This window comes from Calypte anna, chromosome 4B, assembly GCF_003957555.1.
Source record: "Calypte anna isolate BGI_N300 chromosome 4B, bCalAnn1_v1.p, whole genome shotgun sequence".
In the NCBI taxonomy this organism is placed as follows: Eukaryota; Metazoa; Chordata; class Aves; order Apodiformes; family Trochilidae; genus Calypte; species Calypte anna.
This window is the reverse complement of record NC_044249.1, coordinates 20799350-20818106: the sequence shown is the minus strand read 5'-3', so window position 1 is coordinate 20818106 and position 18757 is coordinate 20799350. Positions and strand designations below refer to the sequence as shown.

The 18757-nt window shown below is 53.4% G+C and overlaps 2 protein-coding genes across 3 annotated transcripts in view; one reads left to right on the top strand and one right to left on the bottom strand.

The window, feature by feature from the left end:
- PTPRA (protein tyrosine phosphatase receptor type A) overlaps window positions 1–10670 on the bottom strand; it is a 121234-nt gene extending 110564 nt beyond the window's left edge. Inside the window, 1 exon segment of the mRNA XM_030450668.1 lies at window positions 10480–10670. The gene's annotated coding sequence lies outside the window, so the exon portion shown is untranslated.
- Window positions 10671–11177: 507 nt separating this feature from the next.
- Window positions 11178–18353, top strand: LOC103528303. Of its 2 annotated transcripts, none has more exons than XM_030450807.1 (7): window positions 11178–11246; window positions 11892–12009; window positions 12117–12291; window positions 12734–12966; window positions 13859–14435; window positions 15333–15484; window positions 15970–18353. In XM_030450807.1, the coding sequence occupies exons 2-7, from the start codon at window positions 11893–11895 to the stop codon at window positions 16621–16623; spliced, it is 1908 nt and encodes a 635-aa protein (XP_030306667.1). In that variant the 5' UTR covers window positions 11178–11246; window position 11892; the 3' UTR covers window positions 16624–18353. The 2 variants fall into 2 exon arrangements, with proteins under 2 accessions (XP_030306667.1, XP_030306668.1); XM_030450808.1 differs by lacking the exon at window positions 11178–11246 and adding an exon at window positions 11472–11595.
- Window positions 18354–18757: the final 404 nt, after the last annotated feature.

The window sequence follows — 18757 nt, the reverse complement described above, 5'->3', positions numbered from 1 at the left end:
AACCAGCTTGATGGACAGTACCACCTTGCTGGGAACCAGCCCTCCAGTCCCCACAGTCTCCAAAGACATTCATCTCCAAAGATCCCATGCTGGCAACTCTAAATTCACAAAACTGAAATCACTCCAAACACTCCAGATGAAAGCAGCTGAGCAAGCAGTGAGCAACTGCAAAGTCCTTGGCTTCCTAAAAACAGTCATGATCTTGCAGTAACTTTAAAAAAAAAAAATCCACAATATTGAATAGGTCAATTCCTGGACTTGGATGCTGAGGAGCTCAGGTTTCCCATCACTGCTGATGCTTCTTTGCTGCTGAGAAACCCTGGCTGGAGTTTCCACCTAACCACCACCAGACCTGCCTGGCTCATCTCTGAAACACTTTTTTCCCCCCAGGACTTTCCACCTCTCCCATGTAGTTGTGCAAAAGCTTCTTCCTTCTCCAGCCACCACTCAAACAAGCCCAGCTTGCAGGGTCAAAAGGCAGTTTCTCAACCTTACAAAAGTGGAGGTTGTTTGGGGGCTGAGCTCCTTGGCTTGGCTCCAGGTGGGTTGGAGTGGGAATGGAAATGGATGGGTTTGGGTACCCTCATTTCATGCTGCTTCATTCTTCAAGGCAAGCTGCAAACTCTGCAGGCATCACACCTCCAGTGGCTCTGACACTTGTGACTGAACCCATTTCCAAAATGATGAGCAGAAATGGGCCAGGAAGGTGGGTGAATGGCTTCTTCTGAATTTGCAGCAAATGAGAGACAGGAATCTCTTAGCAGCTGCTGAGCCTGTGTCCCACAGGAGCCAAAGGACCTTCTTCCAAGAGATATCAAGCACCCTCAGACCCCTTCAATCTACACAAGAACTGAGACCAAGCAGCACCTGGCAAGATGAGGTCCAACAAACTGGTTCAGCTAACCCTGACTTCCAGCTTCACCAAACCCTCCAACCTCTGTGCCAGGCAGTGGCTTTGGAAAGGGGAAAGGGTTTGCAGGGAATGATGCAAAGTGCTGTAGATCTTCCATGGAGAAACCACCACCCTCCCCAGCAGCACTTGCCTGCTCTCCAGCCTGCTGACAGCTCCTCTCAGAGGAGCATCACAGCATTGGGCAACGGGGCAGCATCAGGTGCTGTGTCCCATGCTGCTCACTCAGCTGTCCAAAGGAGAAAATAAGGACAGGAGGCTCTCAGGGTTCCTCTTTTCTTGCCAAAAATAGGCCAAGACCCAGCTGAGGGTATCAGCTTTGAAAGCAACCCGTTGTGTTTCACAATTCATCTCCATGTTCCTACAGGAAGGGGGCAACACATGGGAAGTTATGTAAACTCCAACACCATCCCCAGAATATCCTGGGAAAAAAAAACAACCAAAAAAACCCCCAACCACCTCTGCAGAGGCAGTGAAAGCAGTTTAACAGATTTTAAGGAAGGCAAAGAGTAGACCCACAGCCATGCAGGGGATAAGACATGGGATAAGAGAAGCAATTTCAGCTCCTCAGATACAGCACCTCCCCTAAGAGGATCAGATCACCTTTGTGGGATGCACCTGCAACAGCTTTTTGTCACCTGTATCACCACAAGTTCCCTGCAGCCCTGACCTGAGGGATGTGACCTCCTGCCAGGACCCTCTCAGTAGCAACCCAGAAGGATGGAGACACTTTGGGGACCCTCCAAACCATCTCAACATACTGATGGACCCAGAGTGGAAAATGGTGGGTTTGTCAGCCCCTCTGGTGCCTCAGGCAAGGAGGAGATGGGAGATCTGCTCTTCCTCTACATGCCAAGAGGAGAAAAGCATGAGGAGATGCTCTTAGGGACTGGCCCACCCCATGTCTCCTTCAGTCACGTTTTAAGACAGGAGAAAGGCTGATGCTGCATTTAAGTTACCTCCCAGGAGTGCAGAGATTTATCTTAATGCTTCCAAAGCTGCCTTTGTCTGCCAGCCAGCCCACACCTCAGTTTCCCTTTGTAAAAACTCCTCATTTGTTTGGATGTTGGGTTCTGGGAGGTCAGACCCCTCTGCTCAGCATGGCAAGAGCTGAAGTACAGCCCCAAACCAATGGCTGGGTCACAGGCTGCACCTCCAAATACCTTCTGGAGTAAACCAACAAACCTTTTACACAACCCCTGCAGATCAAGCCAGGTAGAGAAAAGATAGCAGATGAATTGGCTGGGTTTTTTTTCCAAAAGGCAGTGCTGGGGAAGAGGTTCTGCCATTGCCCCACGGGAAATCTCTGCAGCTTGCTCTGGATGAGCTCACCAGCCTGTGCAGACTTCCAGAGCCCAGCTGAGGACTGAAATACAAATCCACCCTCTACACAGCAAGCTGCATTCACTAAATTTGTCAAAGGGTTAAAACAATGCAAAAAAAAAAAAGCTATTTGAGACCACTGCTCAGCAGGAAGATTTTTGAAGTGGAACCAAAACGTAGTAAAACGTCACTGATCCAAACTGAGTCTTCTCATTTCTCATCCATCTACTCCTACAAAACCTTAGAAAAAGAATTTAACCTCTCTAACCCCACAGTTTTCCAGCAAGCTGAATATCTAAACAAGCTGCTGCCATGGATGGAGTCAACCAAAGATCCCAACCTGGCATCCCCATCCTGCTACCAGAATGAGAATGCAAATTCTACACAGTGCCTGGGATTAAAAACATCTCTCTGGCTGTAGGCAAAGAGATTTAAAGCCTCCTCAAGAGAAAATCATGAGGATTATCCACGCTTTCCAATTTATTATTAATTTCTAACTCGTCTCCTTTCATCTCTAATTCATCACTCAGCCCTAGCATGGGGGGAATTAGTGTCTTTTAGGAGGCAGAGGTGATGCTGCAACAGGCAGGCTACAGCACTGCCCTTCTGATCCAGCAAGGCAGAAAAACAGGGAAAGAGGAAATCCAAACTCCCAGTTAGAGACTAACTAAATACATCCAAGCAGAGCTGAGAGTGGGCCTGAAGCTTTACTTCTGAGCTTTCATATCCCAGAGTGGCCAGTTTGCAAGAGTGTGAAATCCAGAAGCTCTGAGAGACCCCACGTGTTAAACAACCCCTGGAAAACACATGTGAATAGATTTATTTCCAGGCTGCTCAAACATACCCATAAGAGCTTCACTTTTGGGACAAAGGGGAGATGATTATCTGCTGGCATGATAAAAAACACAAAAACATGACTCCAATTGTAAAGCAGCAGGAAAGTTTTGCAGGTTGTCCTGCCACAACGTTATCGCCAGAAGAATTTATGGGACCACAAAACCTTTAGGTTGAGAGCCAGGATATCCCCGTGCTGGGTGAGTGGTGCCTGGAACAAGAGGCTGCCCATTCCCAGAGCCCTGCTGGAATCTTCATAAGCCACTAAAATGCTTTTTTTTTTTTTTTTTTTAATTAAAAAAGAAAAGAAAACCCTGTCCTTCATATTTCTCCTCTTACTCACCAAGATTTATTTGTGGGTTTCTGCTGCTTAGAATCCTTTAAGAGTGTCAGGACTGTAATAACTTCTGCAGCCCAGGTTTAGCAGAGCCTTTTGGGCTACCAGCAGATAGACCTGAGCTGCCCTCCTGGCTTTTCCTCCATGAACTTATCCCACTGCCCAGCCAGGCTGCTTCTTCCTCCATCTCCACTTCTCCTCCTGTCCTACCCAGGGGCTGGGTCTGCACAGCACCAGCAGAGCCTTTTGTGGATGGAGTAAGCATGGCTACAGCACACATCTTCCTCATGAAGTGCACTGACCTCCAGGTCTATGCAGGTTCTTCCTTTCCCCTTTCCCTTTCCATTTCCCTCTCCCTTTCCCTTCTCCTTCCCTCTTCCCCTTCACCTTTCCTTTCTCTTTCCTTTTCCCCCTTCCCTTCCTTTCCTTTCCCTTTCCCTTCTTTCCTTTCCTTCCCTTTCCTTTTTCCTTTCCTTTCCTTTCCTTTCCTTTCCTTTCCTTTCCTTTCCTTTCTTTTCCTCTCCTTTCCTTTCCCTTCCCTTTTTTCTTCCCTTCCCTTTTCTCTTCCCTTCCCCTTCCCTCTTCCCCTTCCCTTTCTCCTTCCTTTTCCCTTTTCCCCTTTCCTTTCCCTTCCTTCTTCCCCTCCCCTTCCCTCTTCCCCTTTCCTTTTCCCCTTTCCCTTTTCCTTTCCCTTTCCTTGCCTTGCCTTGCCTTGCCTTGCCTTTCTTTGCCTTGCCTTCCTTCTTCCCTTCCCTTTTCCCTTTTCCCTTCCCCCTTCCCCTTCCCTCTCATTTTCTTTTTTTCTTTCTTCTCTTTGCATGTTTAAATGAAGGTGATTACACAGAACCTCCCTCAGATTTCCCAAGAGCCCTCTTGGGATCACCCCATCACTTACCACTTCAGTGCTCACCTCAAAGCTCCCCAGGACAGGATCCTGATCCAAAGGGTGAAGTAAGAGATGGGGAGCAGGCAGAACATAGAGTTGGTTCAAGGCTCTTTGAGGTCAGGAACAGATGTCCTGGCTGCAAACTGCTCCCTGACGTGTACCACGACATAATTTACAACCAGAAATTAGTAATACCAGCCCTTAGCAAGTTGTAAACCAAGAGTTTGAAATCCCCAGAGTATGAATGGAGACAGCAGCCTGGAAAACACAGGGTGACAAGCAAGGCACAGAGCCCACACAGTCCCAGGGAGCAAAGGAAAATCTGCTTCTTGCTTTACAAGTACCACAGAGTTCACCACTGTGGCTGAACCACTTTGTTGCAGCTATTATCAGCATTCCCAAAGGCAGCAAAGCTCCAGGGAAACCCCAAAAGTTGCTTAAAACATCCCACTCACATCTTCTCTGCTCACTGCTCTTCCTACCAACTGGTCAGGCAAAGCTGAAGATGAGCACACCAGGGCACACATTAAATAACAGAAAAAAATAAAAATAACAGAAGAGGAGACACTGGATGCAAAGAGGAGTGAGGATGGTTGGGTGTCAGTTTTAGGGAAACCCTCCACAAATTGCCTTCTGCTCAGGACAGCCCCAACTCCTTGGAGCTGAGCAGAGATCCAGGGAGACATCCCTACCTTCAGCAGTTAAACCAGAAATGTCAGCAGCTCTCTGCAGCCCTGGAGCAAGGTCACTGCTAACGGGGTGGAGACCAAAGTGAGCTAAAACCCCTGGGTTTTAGATCATCAGAACAATCCTAACTCGGAGAGGTTATTTCGAAACATCAGGCAGGAGAAGAGGAAGGGAGTCATCCCAGGAGGGGGTTGGTTCAGCCACAGAGCAACCCAGTGCTGATTGATTCACTGCTCATACCTGAATTAAGGTTTCCTGTCACCTATGACTTAACTCAGACACACAAAACCTACAAGCTGGAACATGCAGCACTCTGTTTTTACCACTCTCATGGTGCTGCAAGAACCACAGCCCTGCTGCCAGCAGCCTCTAACAGCTTTCTCCCTATCTTGGAGCATCAAACACCAGTTTGGGCCCCTCAAATTATGAATAAAGGTCCTAAAACTCCACGGGTAACCCTGCAGGCATCCAGCAGCCAAGGTTTTTAGAGGTACCTGACCTCCACCCCCAGAAATGATGAACCCAGCAGAGCTGCAAGATGGGCAGGGGTGATGCTGCCTGCAGCACCTTCACCTTGGAATTCCTCTTGGGCTTCCCAGGTGAACACCAAAAAAGCTGCATGCACCTCCCTTTCTTCCAACAGGCAGGGAGTGGGGGTTGGGAAGGCTTTTGGCTGGCTTCCCTCTGCCATGCAAAGTAAAGGAAAACAGGGATGTCTTCCCGGAAGGACCAGAAAATAGCCTCAGCTCAAGTTAGACTCTGAGGCAGGATGTGGAAGTCCTTGTTACAGCAATAAAAAGGTCTCAAGCACTTGGCTGGGATGCCAGGAACACCCAGAGAGGCCAGAGCAGCTCAAGAAAGAGCTTTCCACATCGGTGTGGTGGGAATAGTTTTGTTTATTTGTTCCTTGGTGTTAGCCAAGAAGGAAGGAGGTGGTGGTGGTGGTGGTCTGGTCCCCCTCACCACAGAAATCCTTGGCTGCCTGCAGGAGGAGAAGGCTTAAAACTGGTGACACCTCCATCTCCTGCTCCTTCCTAATGACCCAGGGTGTTTGGTCTCACATCCAGGTTTTAATTTGGCTTCAGAGGAGGGATGGCCCTGCATGACCTGACTCATGGAGGTGATGCTCTTGTCTACTCTGAAGTCAGAGAACTCTTCTTTCCTATCCCAGCTCCAAATTAGTACTAATTATTCCATGCAAAATGGAGATTCTTCAACAGGAAGGAATTAGGATGACAAATTATTTGGGAATCAAGAGGACTCCCTGCCTAAGCAAGTGATCTGTTTGCACAGGGAATAAAAGGGGTGTTCTCCCACAGCTGCTTTGGGGAAAAAGCAGAACCCACCCCAATTCTGAAACAAAACTCCTGCCTCCACGCCTGCTTTACAGTAGCCACCAGGATTTCTTAAATAACCAACATGCCAAAACCCAACCCACGCTCAGCTGTTGCAACTTCCACCATCAAATCTGCAGCACCACGTGTGGAACCCCAGCAAAAGTGGGTTTGGTGGCCACAGGGGATGCTTTTGTGGTGACTTTAGTCACAGAGGGAAGGGGGACACAAGCATGAACCCTCCCGTAGCCTAAAGAAGGAATTCCCATGGGGAAGACACAACTCTCCAGTTGGGATGAGCCCTGATAGTCCAACCAAAGCCACAAAGAGATCTCTACCTCTGCTTCCCAACCTCAACCCAGCTCAGCACCAACTGGAAGGACAGGGGTGGCTCCAACTGGGTGGTGAGCTTGAGGACCAGGGCTGGGTGGACATCAGGGTTTGGAAGAGGTGCCCATCCCACAGGTGGCCACTGCTGTCACTGTGGGGTGCCTGGAGGACGTGTGGTTGTGGAAATGAATCATTTGTATGCCCTGATGTGTCTCCCACCACCACCTCCTCTCCCTATAAACACAGCAGCACCCAAGCCCAAGGGGTGACCCTCACCCTGCTGTGCCACAAAACACCTCATGCTGCAAAAAAAACCCCACGTGGGGCAGACATGGGAAGCAGCACTGCTGTCCCAAGGCTTTCCAGGACCCTGCTGGGGACACAAATGAAATTCATGGTCTCCTGAAGATTGCTGGCCAGAGAAAAGTCTGAATGAGCCAGCTCTGGGCTTGTGGCTGGGCAAATGTACACGAGAGTGAGGGTGTCTGCTGAGCCCAAGACTCATTTCCCACGAGCTTTGGCCACACACTTGAGTTTCAGGCACTGCCAGGTACTATGGCTGACACACAGCCATGTGAGCTGGACCAGAGAAAAAGGGTTTCCAGGTTGTTTTTTTATTTTTTTTATGAGCTTAATGAGAAGAAAGCACCCGTGATGAAAGCCACACTACCCACGTAGAGACGTTAGAGACAGCAGGCAGAACAGGCTCAGCCCAGCCTCTGGCAATACTGAGGATCAGATGCTCCAATGGAAGATGCAAGAAATCATTCTGGACAGTTCAGGAATCATTTGCTGATGGGTAAATCTCTTCCTAAGCCTTTCAGACAGTGATTAAGCACAGTAGTTCATACCCCATATATTAAATATTAATCCTACCTCACGTGACTGCTGGCGTTCTGGTTATCCGATGGGATAACCACACACCCCCAACATTCCCTTTCCACCCCAAAGCCCAGCAATATTCTGTGATCCAGCTAGAGGAGAGCTGGTGATGTTCTCCTCAGCCTCCAAGCCTGGAAATAAACAATCAAGAAGTGTTTGGATGCTGCTCTCAAGCACACGGAGTGGTTCTTGGGGTGCCCTACACAGGGGCAGGAGTTGGACTCCATCATCCTGATGGATTCCTTCCAACTCAGCAAATTCCATGATTTTAAACCAGCTGAGTCTGACCAAAAGTAGGAGGGAAAGAGTTAAGAGCAGGGAGATGAATCAGCCCCCTGCTCTAAATGTGGTAGGACATTTCCTACCTCTTCTCTCGAGTGTTTCTTCCTGTCCTCAGGAGATGCTCATGGACCTGGGGACATTCAGATGATTTCCACCTCGACAGGAAAGCCCAGGGGATTTATTTTTAATTTCAAGAGGAAAATATGATTTCTGAATGAGACCAGAAAGCAGCAGTGAAGCCTGACCCCCTTCTCGTGTAACACCCAGGAATAAAATCCCAGACAGCACCTCAGGCATCTGCTGTGCTACTCCTGACCCCACCTAAGGGCTCTCTGCTCTACCTGGAATAACCCACCAGCAGCTCCAGGCATCACACAGACCCAAAAAAGGGTCACAGCAGGAACCTGCACCCTTCCCACTGGACCTGGGAGCCACCATCCTGCTGCCAACACTGAGAGCTGGAGGAGAAACAGCTGGAGGTCGGTGGCTGGAGGAGGCAGGGAGAGAGGGAATCCAAACTACTCTTCCACAAGGATGTTGATGTTGGACTGGGACCAATCTCAAGGATCGACACAAAGAGTCGGGGTATTTGGGAGTGACATTTCAGAGGAGCAGAGCTATGTGTCCCATTAGCTTGAAAACAATGCAGCTGCACCCATGCCAGGGACAGCAATGCCCCTGGAAATGGGAAACATCTCTTTTCAGCACCTCCCAGTATCCCCCCAACTGCTTTAACAAACTGTTTTTATAAAAAATCAAGCAAAAGCCCTGGAGCTTCCCACAGACAACAACCCCCCCACATACACCCTCCAGAAAAAGCTCTCCAACAGGGCTGGAGAGGAACACGTGGAGGGGGAACATGGCAGAGCCCATTTTCTGCTCAGCACAGACACCAAGTCACCTCCTGCTCCCAGCCAAGCTTTGCTCTATGTTGCCCCCCCAAAAGAACCCCCCATCTTGGCTCTTCACCTTGACCATAAAGTCATGGCAGAGCTGTGACCACCTCCAGGATCCTGCTGCCTGTCCCAAAGCTGGTGTCCCAAGCCCACTGTGGGAATAAGGGCATGAGCTTGCATCTGATTTCTGACAGACAGACACATAAATCCTCCTTGTAAACCCAGCAGCTCCCTGTGCATCATCATCATCATCTGCAGCCACCCCGTGCACCTTCTTCCCTGCCACCAGCTGCTGCAGCAACAGGAATTAAAATAAAGAGACAAAAAAAGCTCCTGTTGGGGCTGCATTTGTATTTGTCTGCACCCCTTCGCTTCTTGTCCTTGTACAGGAGAGGAAAAAAACCCTTCATGTTTCCAAAGCATCCTCACAGCAAGGTTTCCCTCATCCACGGGCAGGCAAAGAAGGGATGACTGATTTATTTTTATTTTTTTTTTTAGTGTAATGTGCCGAGGAGATCAAGCAAAGTAAATTCCTGAGGCTCCCAGCAAGGACCCCACCGTTCCTTGCGAAACTTCCCAGCTGGAACCTGGCAGCAGAAAAGCCCCAAATCCCATTGTTTTCCCCTCCTCCAGCAAACAGGGGCTGGGATTCCTTTCACGACGAGTTATTTGGATTTTAATGTCAGTCCATATTTAGCAGGAGGAGGGGAGAAGAAAAAAAAAAAAAAAAAAAGCCTCCCTTCCTTCCTGTCACATTTTCCACCCTTGATGACATCCAAGATCAGAAATAAGCAAGCACTGGGTGAGGAAGGAGGACACATCTACCAGAGCATGGGAGAGCCCAGAGCCTGGCAGCCCATCCATCCCTTCCCATTTGGGATGAGCAGGGACACCACTGAGGAGGGGACACAGCCTTTGAACTTCTTAGCAAGGAGGGGACATGGTCCTTAGACCTCGAGGTGAGGAGGGGACACGATCCTTGGATCTTACCACAAGTAGGAGACGTAGCTCTTGGATTTTAGGACAAGTGTGGCCCTTGGAGCTTGCAGAGAGGAGGGGATGAGACCCTCACGGCTAGGAGGGGACACAGCCCTTGCAGAGAGGAGGGGACACTGTCCCCAGACTCCCAGGTGAGGAGGACATGTCCCTCGGATCTTGGGGTGAGGAGGGGTGTCCCTTCCAAAGTTCCAGCTTGGAGCATCTCCCCGAGGGACGGCACAGGGCAGGAGCCCAGGGGGCTGGTGTTACCCCTGAGAAGAAGCCACAGCTCCCCAGCAGAGGCCAAAAGCCACCGAGGGGCCCTTGGGGCCAACCCTGGGGGGGTCGTTCTGCTGTGTTCCCCCCTCATGATGGGGGGGTCCAGCCCCAGACCCCCAAGTGTCCCCAGAGATCCTGTAGCAAGGAGACGGCTGGAGATGGATCGTGGGGTTCAAATGGGTGCTTAGGAGCGGATCCCCGGGAAGGAGGGGGGGGGGATGAACCCCCACGAAGGGGGGGTGTGAGGTGGGCAGCCCCCGCGAGTGGAACTTCCCCCCCTGCCAACGCGCGATTCACTTTGAACTGCTCATTAAAAATTCAAACCCGCGGGAAGGAGGAAGGGAAGGAGAGGGGACCCCACGCAAGAGGCCGCGGACACGCGTGGTGCAGCCCCGGGGAGGCCCCGCCCGGCGCCTCTCCCCCTCTCTCCCCCCTCCCTTTCTCCCCCCGTTCCAGGAGCCCCCGCGTCGCCATAACAACCCCGGGCCCGTCCCCCGCCCCTCCGCCCGGAGATCTCTCACCTGCGGGTCTCTCACCGGCTCCTCCTCCTCCTCCTTTCCCGCTGCCTCTCGCCTCCGCCCACAGGCTCCGGTGCGAGGCCGCGGCGGGCGGCCCCGACCATGGACGAAGCGCCCGGAGGAGGGCGCGGGGGTCTGGGGAGAGGGGAGAAGGGGAAGGATGGGGGGGGGGGAAGGGGGAATAAAAAAGGAGGGGAGGGGAAGGGGTAAGGGGAAAGGGGGAAAGGCACCGCCGCCCCTCAGCACCCCGCCGCGGGGCTGCCGGCCCTCAGCGGCGCCCCGGCAGCCGCCCGCCCGTTCCTGCCGCCGCCGCTGCCGCCGCCATGGTGCGGCTCCATGCAGGGCCCGCGCCGCTGACAGGGCCGGGGCGGGGGGAGGGGGCGTGGCTACCGGGGCGGAGCCAATGGGGCGGGGCGAAAGGGGCGGGATCAAAGGGACGTGGCCAATGGGGCGGGGTGAAGGGCGGGATTCCCTCCTCCGGCCGCCCCGCGGAGCGTTCCCGTTCCCCTGCTGCCACCTGCCGGTGCGGGAAGCGCCAGCGGTTCGGGACGCAGAACCGAACCCGCCCCTCCGGGAGGCCTCCCTTCCCTCCCCCTCACCCTTTCCCAGTCCCGCCGGTACCGCCCCGCCGCCGCCCTGGAGAGGAGAGGGCGGGCGCTGTTCCCCTCGGTGTCAATCACCGTGACGGGCGTACGAGGCGACCAATCAGCGGCTGGAGGGGGCGGGCTCAGCGCCTTCCCCACAGCGCTCGGCGGCGGCTGCGGGCTCAGGTATGGGGGGGCGTGAGGGGATGAGCTGGGGATGAAGCGGGGTCCGCACCACCCTCCTCGGGCTCACCGAGCTCCGGCGGGGTCTTTATTGCCCAGCACAAAGTCCCCAGGGCACTGTCACCCTCCCCCGGGAGCGGGAAGGCCTCGCTGTGGGCCGGGGGGGGGTATCGGGCCGAGGGAGCAGGCAGGGTCCTGCCGCAGCCTTCCCCTCCCCGGCCGCTGTTTCGCTGGGGGAAGGGGGTTTGGTGGCTTCTCCTCTTCCGTCTGTTTTCTCGGGGGGAGAAGCTGTGGTCCAGGGCCTACAGCGGGATCCCGGCCTCGTCGCCTGGAGTCACCCCCGTGTCACGAGGTCTGGGCTGGCATCCATCCATCCATCCCTCCATCCATCCCGAAAAGGAGTGGGAATAAATGCGGGGCGGGCGATTCCAGGGAGGAACTCGGGTTGGTGAAAGCAGAATGAGAAGCTGAAGTTTAGCTTGTGCGGGTTTGGGGTTTTTTTTGTTGGTTTGGTTTCTGTTTGCAGTGACTTTTCCCCTGCCATGTCAGTGGCCGCCACGGCGGGGCCGAGCGCTGACGGGAAAGCCCCGAACTCCTCAGGAAAGGCCGATCAGCCCTCCTCATGTCTCCCTCTCTTTCCCTTGCCAGGATGGGGTTCGCCGAGGACAAAGTCTACAACCACATTTTGGAAAACCTCAGCAAATTCAAGAACATCCGTGTGGCCTCTCTGGCGGATTCCCTCCGCTGCCTGACCGATGCCGACAGGGTAATTCCCCGTTTTTCCCTGGGGGAATGGCACAGGATAACTGCTTTACCTCAAAGCCAGACCCCTCTCATCGCTGCCCCCTTGTGTTTTTGGGTTTTTTTTTTCAGGATGAACTTCACGCCCGGGAGGAAACACGGGGGAGCCATGCAACCGTCTATAAGTTTTACCAACACCTGAGGTGCCGGCAGGGCTGGGTTTCGGATCTCATCAGTGCCCTGCGCCAGAACAACGCGGGACATTTGGCTGATGAGCTGCAGCACGTCTATGATGCCTGGAAACCTCGTAGGTTGCCCCCTGGTCCCTGGGGGATGCTGCCTCAGGAGGTCTGGTGGAGATAGGGACGTTGAGCATGAGGTTTCCTGGTGTCTGCTGAGCCTGTCTCCCCTGGCTTCCCAGAGGTTTGGGGGTGTTTGTTAATCTCACACCCCAGGGGTGTTCTTCACTCTGAGGGTGGCAGGGTCATTATTTGGAGGTGTTTGGGTTGGCAGGAGGCTGGAGGGGAGATGGAATGGTGAATGAGGGGTTGGTGCAGGTTTGGATGATGTCAGGACAGAGCAGGGGTGCAGGAGGGGCTCATCCTCTCATCCTCTCACACCCCATCCTCATCCTCTCACACCCCATCCTCATCCTCTCACACATCATCCTCATCCTCTCACACACCATCCTCTGTCTTTTTGCCTTTTCCCTTGATGACCCCACTCACCAACTGCTTTGGCTCCTCCAGGTCCCCCAGCTCCCACTGCTGCCTCCTTCCCTCCTGCAACCAGCAGTGCCCGTCCTGCCACCTCCTCCAGCAGTGCCCAGAAACCATCCCCAGGCTCAAATCCTGTGCCAGCTGCCCCGTTGGCTGAGCCACACCAAGACCTGCCCAGAAGTGGCCATTCCCATCTTCTGCCCAGTGCTGCCACCACCACCACCACCACAGACCTGGATGCCAGGGTCCCAGTGCAGGAACTGGTGAGTGCATCAGACACAAAGGTCCCTTTTGGACAGGAGTTTGGTGTGGGGAGCCTGTGGTAAACAACCTGGAGAAGAGGAGGCTCAGGGGAGACCTCATCACTCTCTACAACTCCCTGAAAGGAGGTTGGAGCCAGGGGGGGGTTGGGCTCTTTTCCCAGGCAACTCTCAGCAAGACAAGAGGGCAGGGTCTCAAGTTGTGCCAGGGGAGGTTTAGGTTGGAGATGAGAAAGAATTTCTTTCTGGAGAGGGTGATCAGGCATTGGAATGGGCTGCCCAGGGAAGTAGTGGATTCTCCGTGTCTGGAGATCTTTCCAAAGAGCCTGGATGTGGCACTGAGTGCCATGGGCTGGGAACTGCAGTGGGAGTGGATCAAGGGTTGGACTTGATGATCTCTGAGGTCCCTTCCAATCCAGCCCATTCTATGGTTCTATGATTCTATGAACCAGGGTTGTTTTGGGGACACCCCAAGCAGGGTCTCACTGGTGTTTCTGGTAACTCAGAGCCCACATGTTGCCACTGTCGCTGCTCCTCTCTCCTGCCTCCCCTCAGTGGACAGGATTGCAGGGTCTGCTCTGTCAGTCCAAGCCTTTCCTCCACAGCCCCTCAAGCTGTGTGGTGGGTGCCACGGAGAATCCCCCTTCACCACCCCACTTGCCTGGGCCTCTGGGTCCTCAGGTGTCCCCAGTGGTCACGGAATGCCAGGTTGGGAGGGACCTCAAGGATCATTTAGCCCAACCCTTCTCATATTCTTGTTTAGGTGAGATGTCTCAGCATCTTTTCAAGCTGAGACATGAAATTTCCAGAGGGAGGGAATCCACCCCTGCCCCTGGGAGACCATTCCAATGTCTGACCCAGGCACAGTGATTTAACACCTCTCATTTCCTTCCAGCTCCCCAAAAACCACCTGGAGCAAGAGAGTCCACAGCCACCTCTGCCCAAGAGCGACGGGCAGGGCAGAGAGGAGCATCTCCCACACACCATCAAGACCCCTCAGGTGGCAGTGGGGACCCCTGGAGCAGGCAATGTGGCAGTGCCACCAGCTGCCCCCCTGGAGCAGGGCTGGGACTGGCTGAGCTGCCAGCAGCACCCAGTGTGTGTGGACAATGGGTGCTTTGGGAATGCCAACCACCTGCACCGCGGGGCTCCGGGCTTGGGTCTGGGCAGGTCCCTTCCACCCAGGGATGTGGGTGCTGCTCACAGCCCTGAGCAGCCCAAGAATGAGCCCCAAGAAGACTCCTACATCTCCACTGAGTCACCCCCGAGGCTGGAGGAGGAGGAAGAGGTTTCTCATGGTAGGAGGCTGCAGCCCCCAGACTCAGCAGTGAAAAAACCATCTGTGACCAGCTCTGGGCACAGTGAGCCCCCAGGGAGCTTCGTGGATGTGCGCAGCCCCCTGCTCATACAGCAGCAGTTTGAGGAGGAGCAGAAGCTGAGGGGGATGCAGAGGGAGCACGGAGCAGATGGAGGTGGGTGTCCTGCCTGGCAGTCCTGTGTGGTCACCAGAACGTGCTGCCTGATGCCCTGTGGGACATTTGAGGGGTTGGAGTGTGTCCAGAGAAGGGAATGGAGCTGGGGAAGGGTCTGGAGCACAAATCTGCCCAGGAGCAGCTGAGAGAGCTGGGGGGATTGATCCTGGAGTGATGGGATGAAGGGAGAGCTCCTGGCTCTCTGCAACCCCCTGAGAGGAGGCTGGAGCCAGGGGGGGGTTGGGCTCTGCTCCCAAGGAACAAGGGATGGGACAAGAGGAAATGTCCTCAAGTTGTGCCAGGGGAGGTTTAGGTTGGAGTTTAGGAACAATTTCTTACTGGAAGGGGTTGTCAGACCCTGGCCCCATCCCTGGAGGGATTTCCAAGCCCTGGAGACGTGGTGCTGAGGGCCCTGGGGCAGTGGTGGCCTTGGCAGTGCTGGGTTAACAGTTGGACTTGGTTATCTTAAAGGTCTTTTCCATCCAAAAGGATTCTGTGATTCTTTTCCATGATTCTGTGCCTCCTGTGTTTGACAGGGAAGATGGAGGGTGGCAGAAAAGGTGGGGATGTGGTGTTAGGGCAGTGCCAGGAGGCCACGGGGACCCTCCCAAAGAGCAGTGGTAGCTGTGGCTGTTGTCATCTGACTTTGTAGCACCCATGAGGGCTCAGGGAGGTGCAGAGAACAGCTCTCTGCTCTTGTCTCCCATCTCTTCTCCCATCTCCTGGGCCCCAGTGACCTCATCCAGGAAGGCAGGGCAGAAATGCAGCCTGCCAGTCTGTTTTCTCCTGGTTTTCCTTCCAATTGTTGCAGCTGTTCACTGAATTCTGGTGAAGAGCAAAACTCACCTTGTACACCCTCTCCTGATGAATGCCATGTTTTGGTTTTCTCCCTGACAGGCACTGGGATGGAAATGGTCACCCCAGTCCCTACCCCTGCACCTGGAGATGTTTCTGCACCCTCTGACACCTCTGTGAAGCCTCCTGTGCAAGAGAGAGAACTGCCCAAGGAGGCAGCCAGCAGCACGACCTCCACGCTGACCCAGGAGAAAGTAGGTGACCTTTCCAGCTGCCATTTCATTCAGGTCCTCAAGAACTCCCCCTGCCTGGGGAATTTGCTGCTGCAGTGTGAGATTCTGAGCTGGGGGGGGAGTTTATTCAGAGCTTTTTACCTCACTGTGTTTACATCCTTTCCTGCATGCTGTGTTCTGCAGCTTGGGAAAAGGGAGCCAAGGTTTGTAGGGGTTTTACTCTTTATTTTTCCTCCTTGACTTGCTGGTCAGTCTTCTGGCTTCTAGGTGCCTCTTTCCACCTCTCTCCTTGCTGTTTGCCTTCTCTTATCTCTCCCAAAGCCCCCCTGGAGCCCACACCCCCCCCCTTCCTGCCCTGCTCACTCCTCCTGGCCTTGGAAGTTACCCCTGACCCAAGCTTGCTGTTAGAAAGCACTGAAGTAGACTTGTTGCATGATGTAGGTGCCCCAAAACCAGACCAAATGGGTGCTCCCTATGGCACCCAGACCTCTCATTGTCTCCCAAAGGTGCCCCAAGGCTCAGTGGACCCTGTCCCAAGTGCTGCAAGAAGTTCAGAAGGCACAACTGGGAGGAGAACATCCTGGGTGAGCTCTTCTAGGAGCATCTGGTCACCTTGGAGCAACACAGAGAGAGATGTGGAGTTTAGCAAGCCAGGGGTCCTCTCCATGTCCAGGGAGAGCCCAGAGGTGGCTGGCAGATCCCTGAGCCCTCCTGGTGACCTCCCTCCCAGTAGTTTCACCTTGAGCAGTGACCAACTCATGGTCAGCACAGATAGCTGGAGCTCAGGAGATGGGCCTCTCCAGGTCTCCTCAGGGTTCCCAGCTCCAGTGGCTCCTGAAGACCCCAGGGGAGGAGAGGCAGCTGGAGGTCCACTTCCAAACTGTGACAGCACCTCCCTGCACACCTACGAGGTCCTCGTGGACCATTACCCCAGCACCCAGCTGGGGGCAGGGGGCAACCTCCAAGATGGAGACAATTCCCTCAGAAATCCTTCAGGTCCTGACTCCAGCAGGGGCTGTGGCACTGCAAGCAGCTCGTCTCAGGCCAGGATCCCCCCAGGGGACAGCAATGGACCATCCCTGCCCTACATCCTGCCAGCTGTGGGCATTGCTGTGATCTCAGCTGTGGCATTCCTGGTGTACACTCGACTGCAGAAATAGCAGTGGTGGGGAGGGGGTGGCAGCACCATCACTCAGCCTGGGGGAGTCATCTTCAGAGCAGGAATTTGGCCAGTGCATCCAAAGGCTGAAGAGCAGTGGGGCAGAGGGATGGTAGGGACATGATTAAACCTCTTTCTGGAAGATTTAGCTGGAAGAGGGCTGGGTTGTGTGACACTGTTGGGTTTGAGGTTTATTCCTCCCCATTTCCCAACCCTCTGATCTGTAGCTTTCTCCTTTTATACCCACAGAGAAGGTGTCACTCAGGGAGTGATCCCTTGAGTAAACAAACAAACAAAAAACAGATTTCTTGCAGTGATTCCCCATCAAGTTGAGGTTTTGCAGACCTCCTCCAAAAGTGGTGCTGGTTTTGTTGGTTCTGCTCATCTCAGCTTGAAAAGACACCTGAAGGTCTGCACAGCAGCCAGCCCCAGGTACTTCACACTGAATTTGCCTTAGGTGGTGTCTCCAGCTCTGTTGCTGGCACCTCAGCTGGTCCTCAGCTCCTTTTCCTCAGTGCTGGAAGCAGCACTGCTCCTTCTGCTGATCCCTGGAGATGGACATCCCCATGATGAGAAGGTGCCAGACCACCCCAGGTGCAATCTGTCCCCTCTCCTGGGAGCTCTTCTCTTTTGGTGATTTGCTTTGGGGAATCTTTTCCTGCTCCTGAAGGTCAGGGGTGGGCTCTGGGGTGGCTTTAAGAAGTTCCAATCCCTTGGGGATGAAGCTGAGGGTGAGGAAAAGCTGCATCTAACCAGCTTCTTGGAAGAGGAAACATTCCATGCTGTGCCAGCATTAAGGAGACTCAGTCCCAGGTTGGATTCTTGGGTGTCTCTTGATTTTTCAGGCTGCATTTTTGGAGCCTGACCAGCAGGGTGGATGTAGTTCTCCTCTTTCCCAACACCTGGTGCTATGAGAGGGGAATGCAGGAAGCTGGGACACAAAGAGGGGGTTGGTTCTGCTCACTGCAGAGAAGCCACACCCAGGGGTTTAAGTTCTCTTGGGTTCCCTCGAAGATCCGGTTTAAAATTGCAGCCCATAATTTCCAGGCTATCCCTAGGGATCAGCTTGGAGTGGAAGGGGATAAGGCTGCAAGATTTCCTCAGATAAAATCCTCCAACCCAAATCAAAATGCTCCCTCCTTGCCCGGGGGGGCAGACAGGACCCTGCTCAGACAGAGTTTTGTGAGCCCAGAGGTGCTGCTGCCTCCTGTCACTGCTGCTGGAGGTTGTTCCTCATTTCATAAACACACAAAAAAAGGAAAAAAAAAAAAGCCCAGAAGTAACAAAATTCCTTTGCTGTAGTTAGAGGGTTACTGTAGAGGGAGAATTTATTTTTTTTAAGCTCTAAAGATGGCAGTGCAGACCTTGGAGTGTTCCCACCACCCTCCTGGGATGTGCTGGGGGAGCTGGGGCAGGAGCACACAGCTGCTCCCTTCTCCTCACACTTTGCCCAAAAGTGCCAGAAGTGCCCTTAAAAGCTCAGGACACTGAGTAGGTGCAGGAGTGAGGTGTGAGTGTTGCTCTGGCAGGCTTGGTCAATGTTCTTTGCTTCCTTGGTGCCTCAGAAGTCTGAATAATGGATGGGGCTTTTCCCCCTGTTTCCAGATAACACAGGGACTTGTCCAAAACCTCAATTCAGACCCAGAATTCCCCATCAGCTGTTGGATTATTTTTTTTCCCCATCATTTTATCACCTGCCTGGGAAAGCAGCAATTTTCAGCAGTAAGAATCACTTCTTTTTCTTTTTTTTTGCCCTGGGGAAGGCAATCTCCTCAGATCCTCTCCCCTTGTTACAAGCCTCATGTTTACAACTGCACCAAAATAAAGCAGCATTCACCTTCTAAACCCAAACCTGCACAACCACACTGCAGGATCCATCCCCATCCCCTCACTGGAGGGAGGGGACACGTGCCTGCTCCTCACATTTTCCATGTGATTCAGGGGATGCCTCTGAGATCCCAAACCAGCAGCATCCCCAGAGCCCTCACCTCTGACACTTGGCTTGCCTGCAGAGTTTTTCCCCCTTTTCACTCCTTTTTTTAGCTTTGGATGCTTTTACCTTTTTACATCAAGCAGCTCTTGTGAAACAGTTGATTTCCCACCCCACCAGGCTGGATAAAAGCACACCTTCAGGT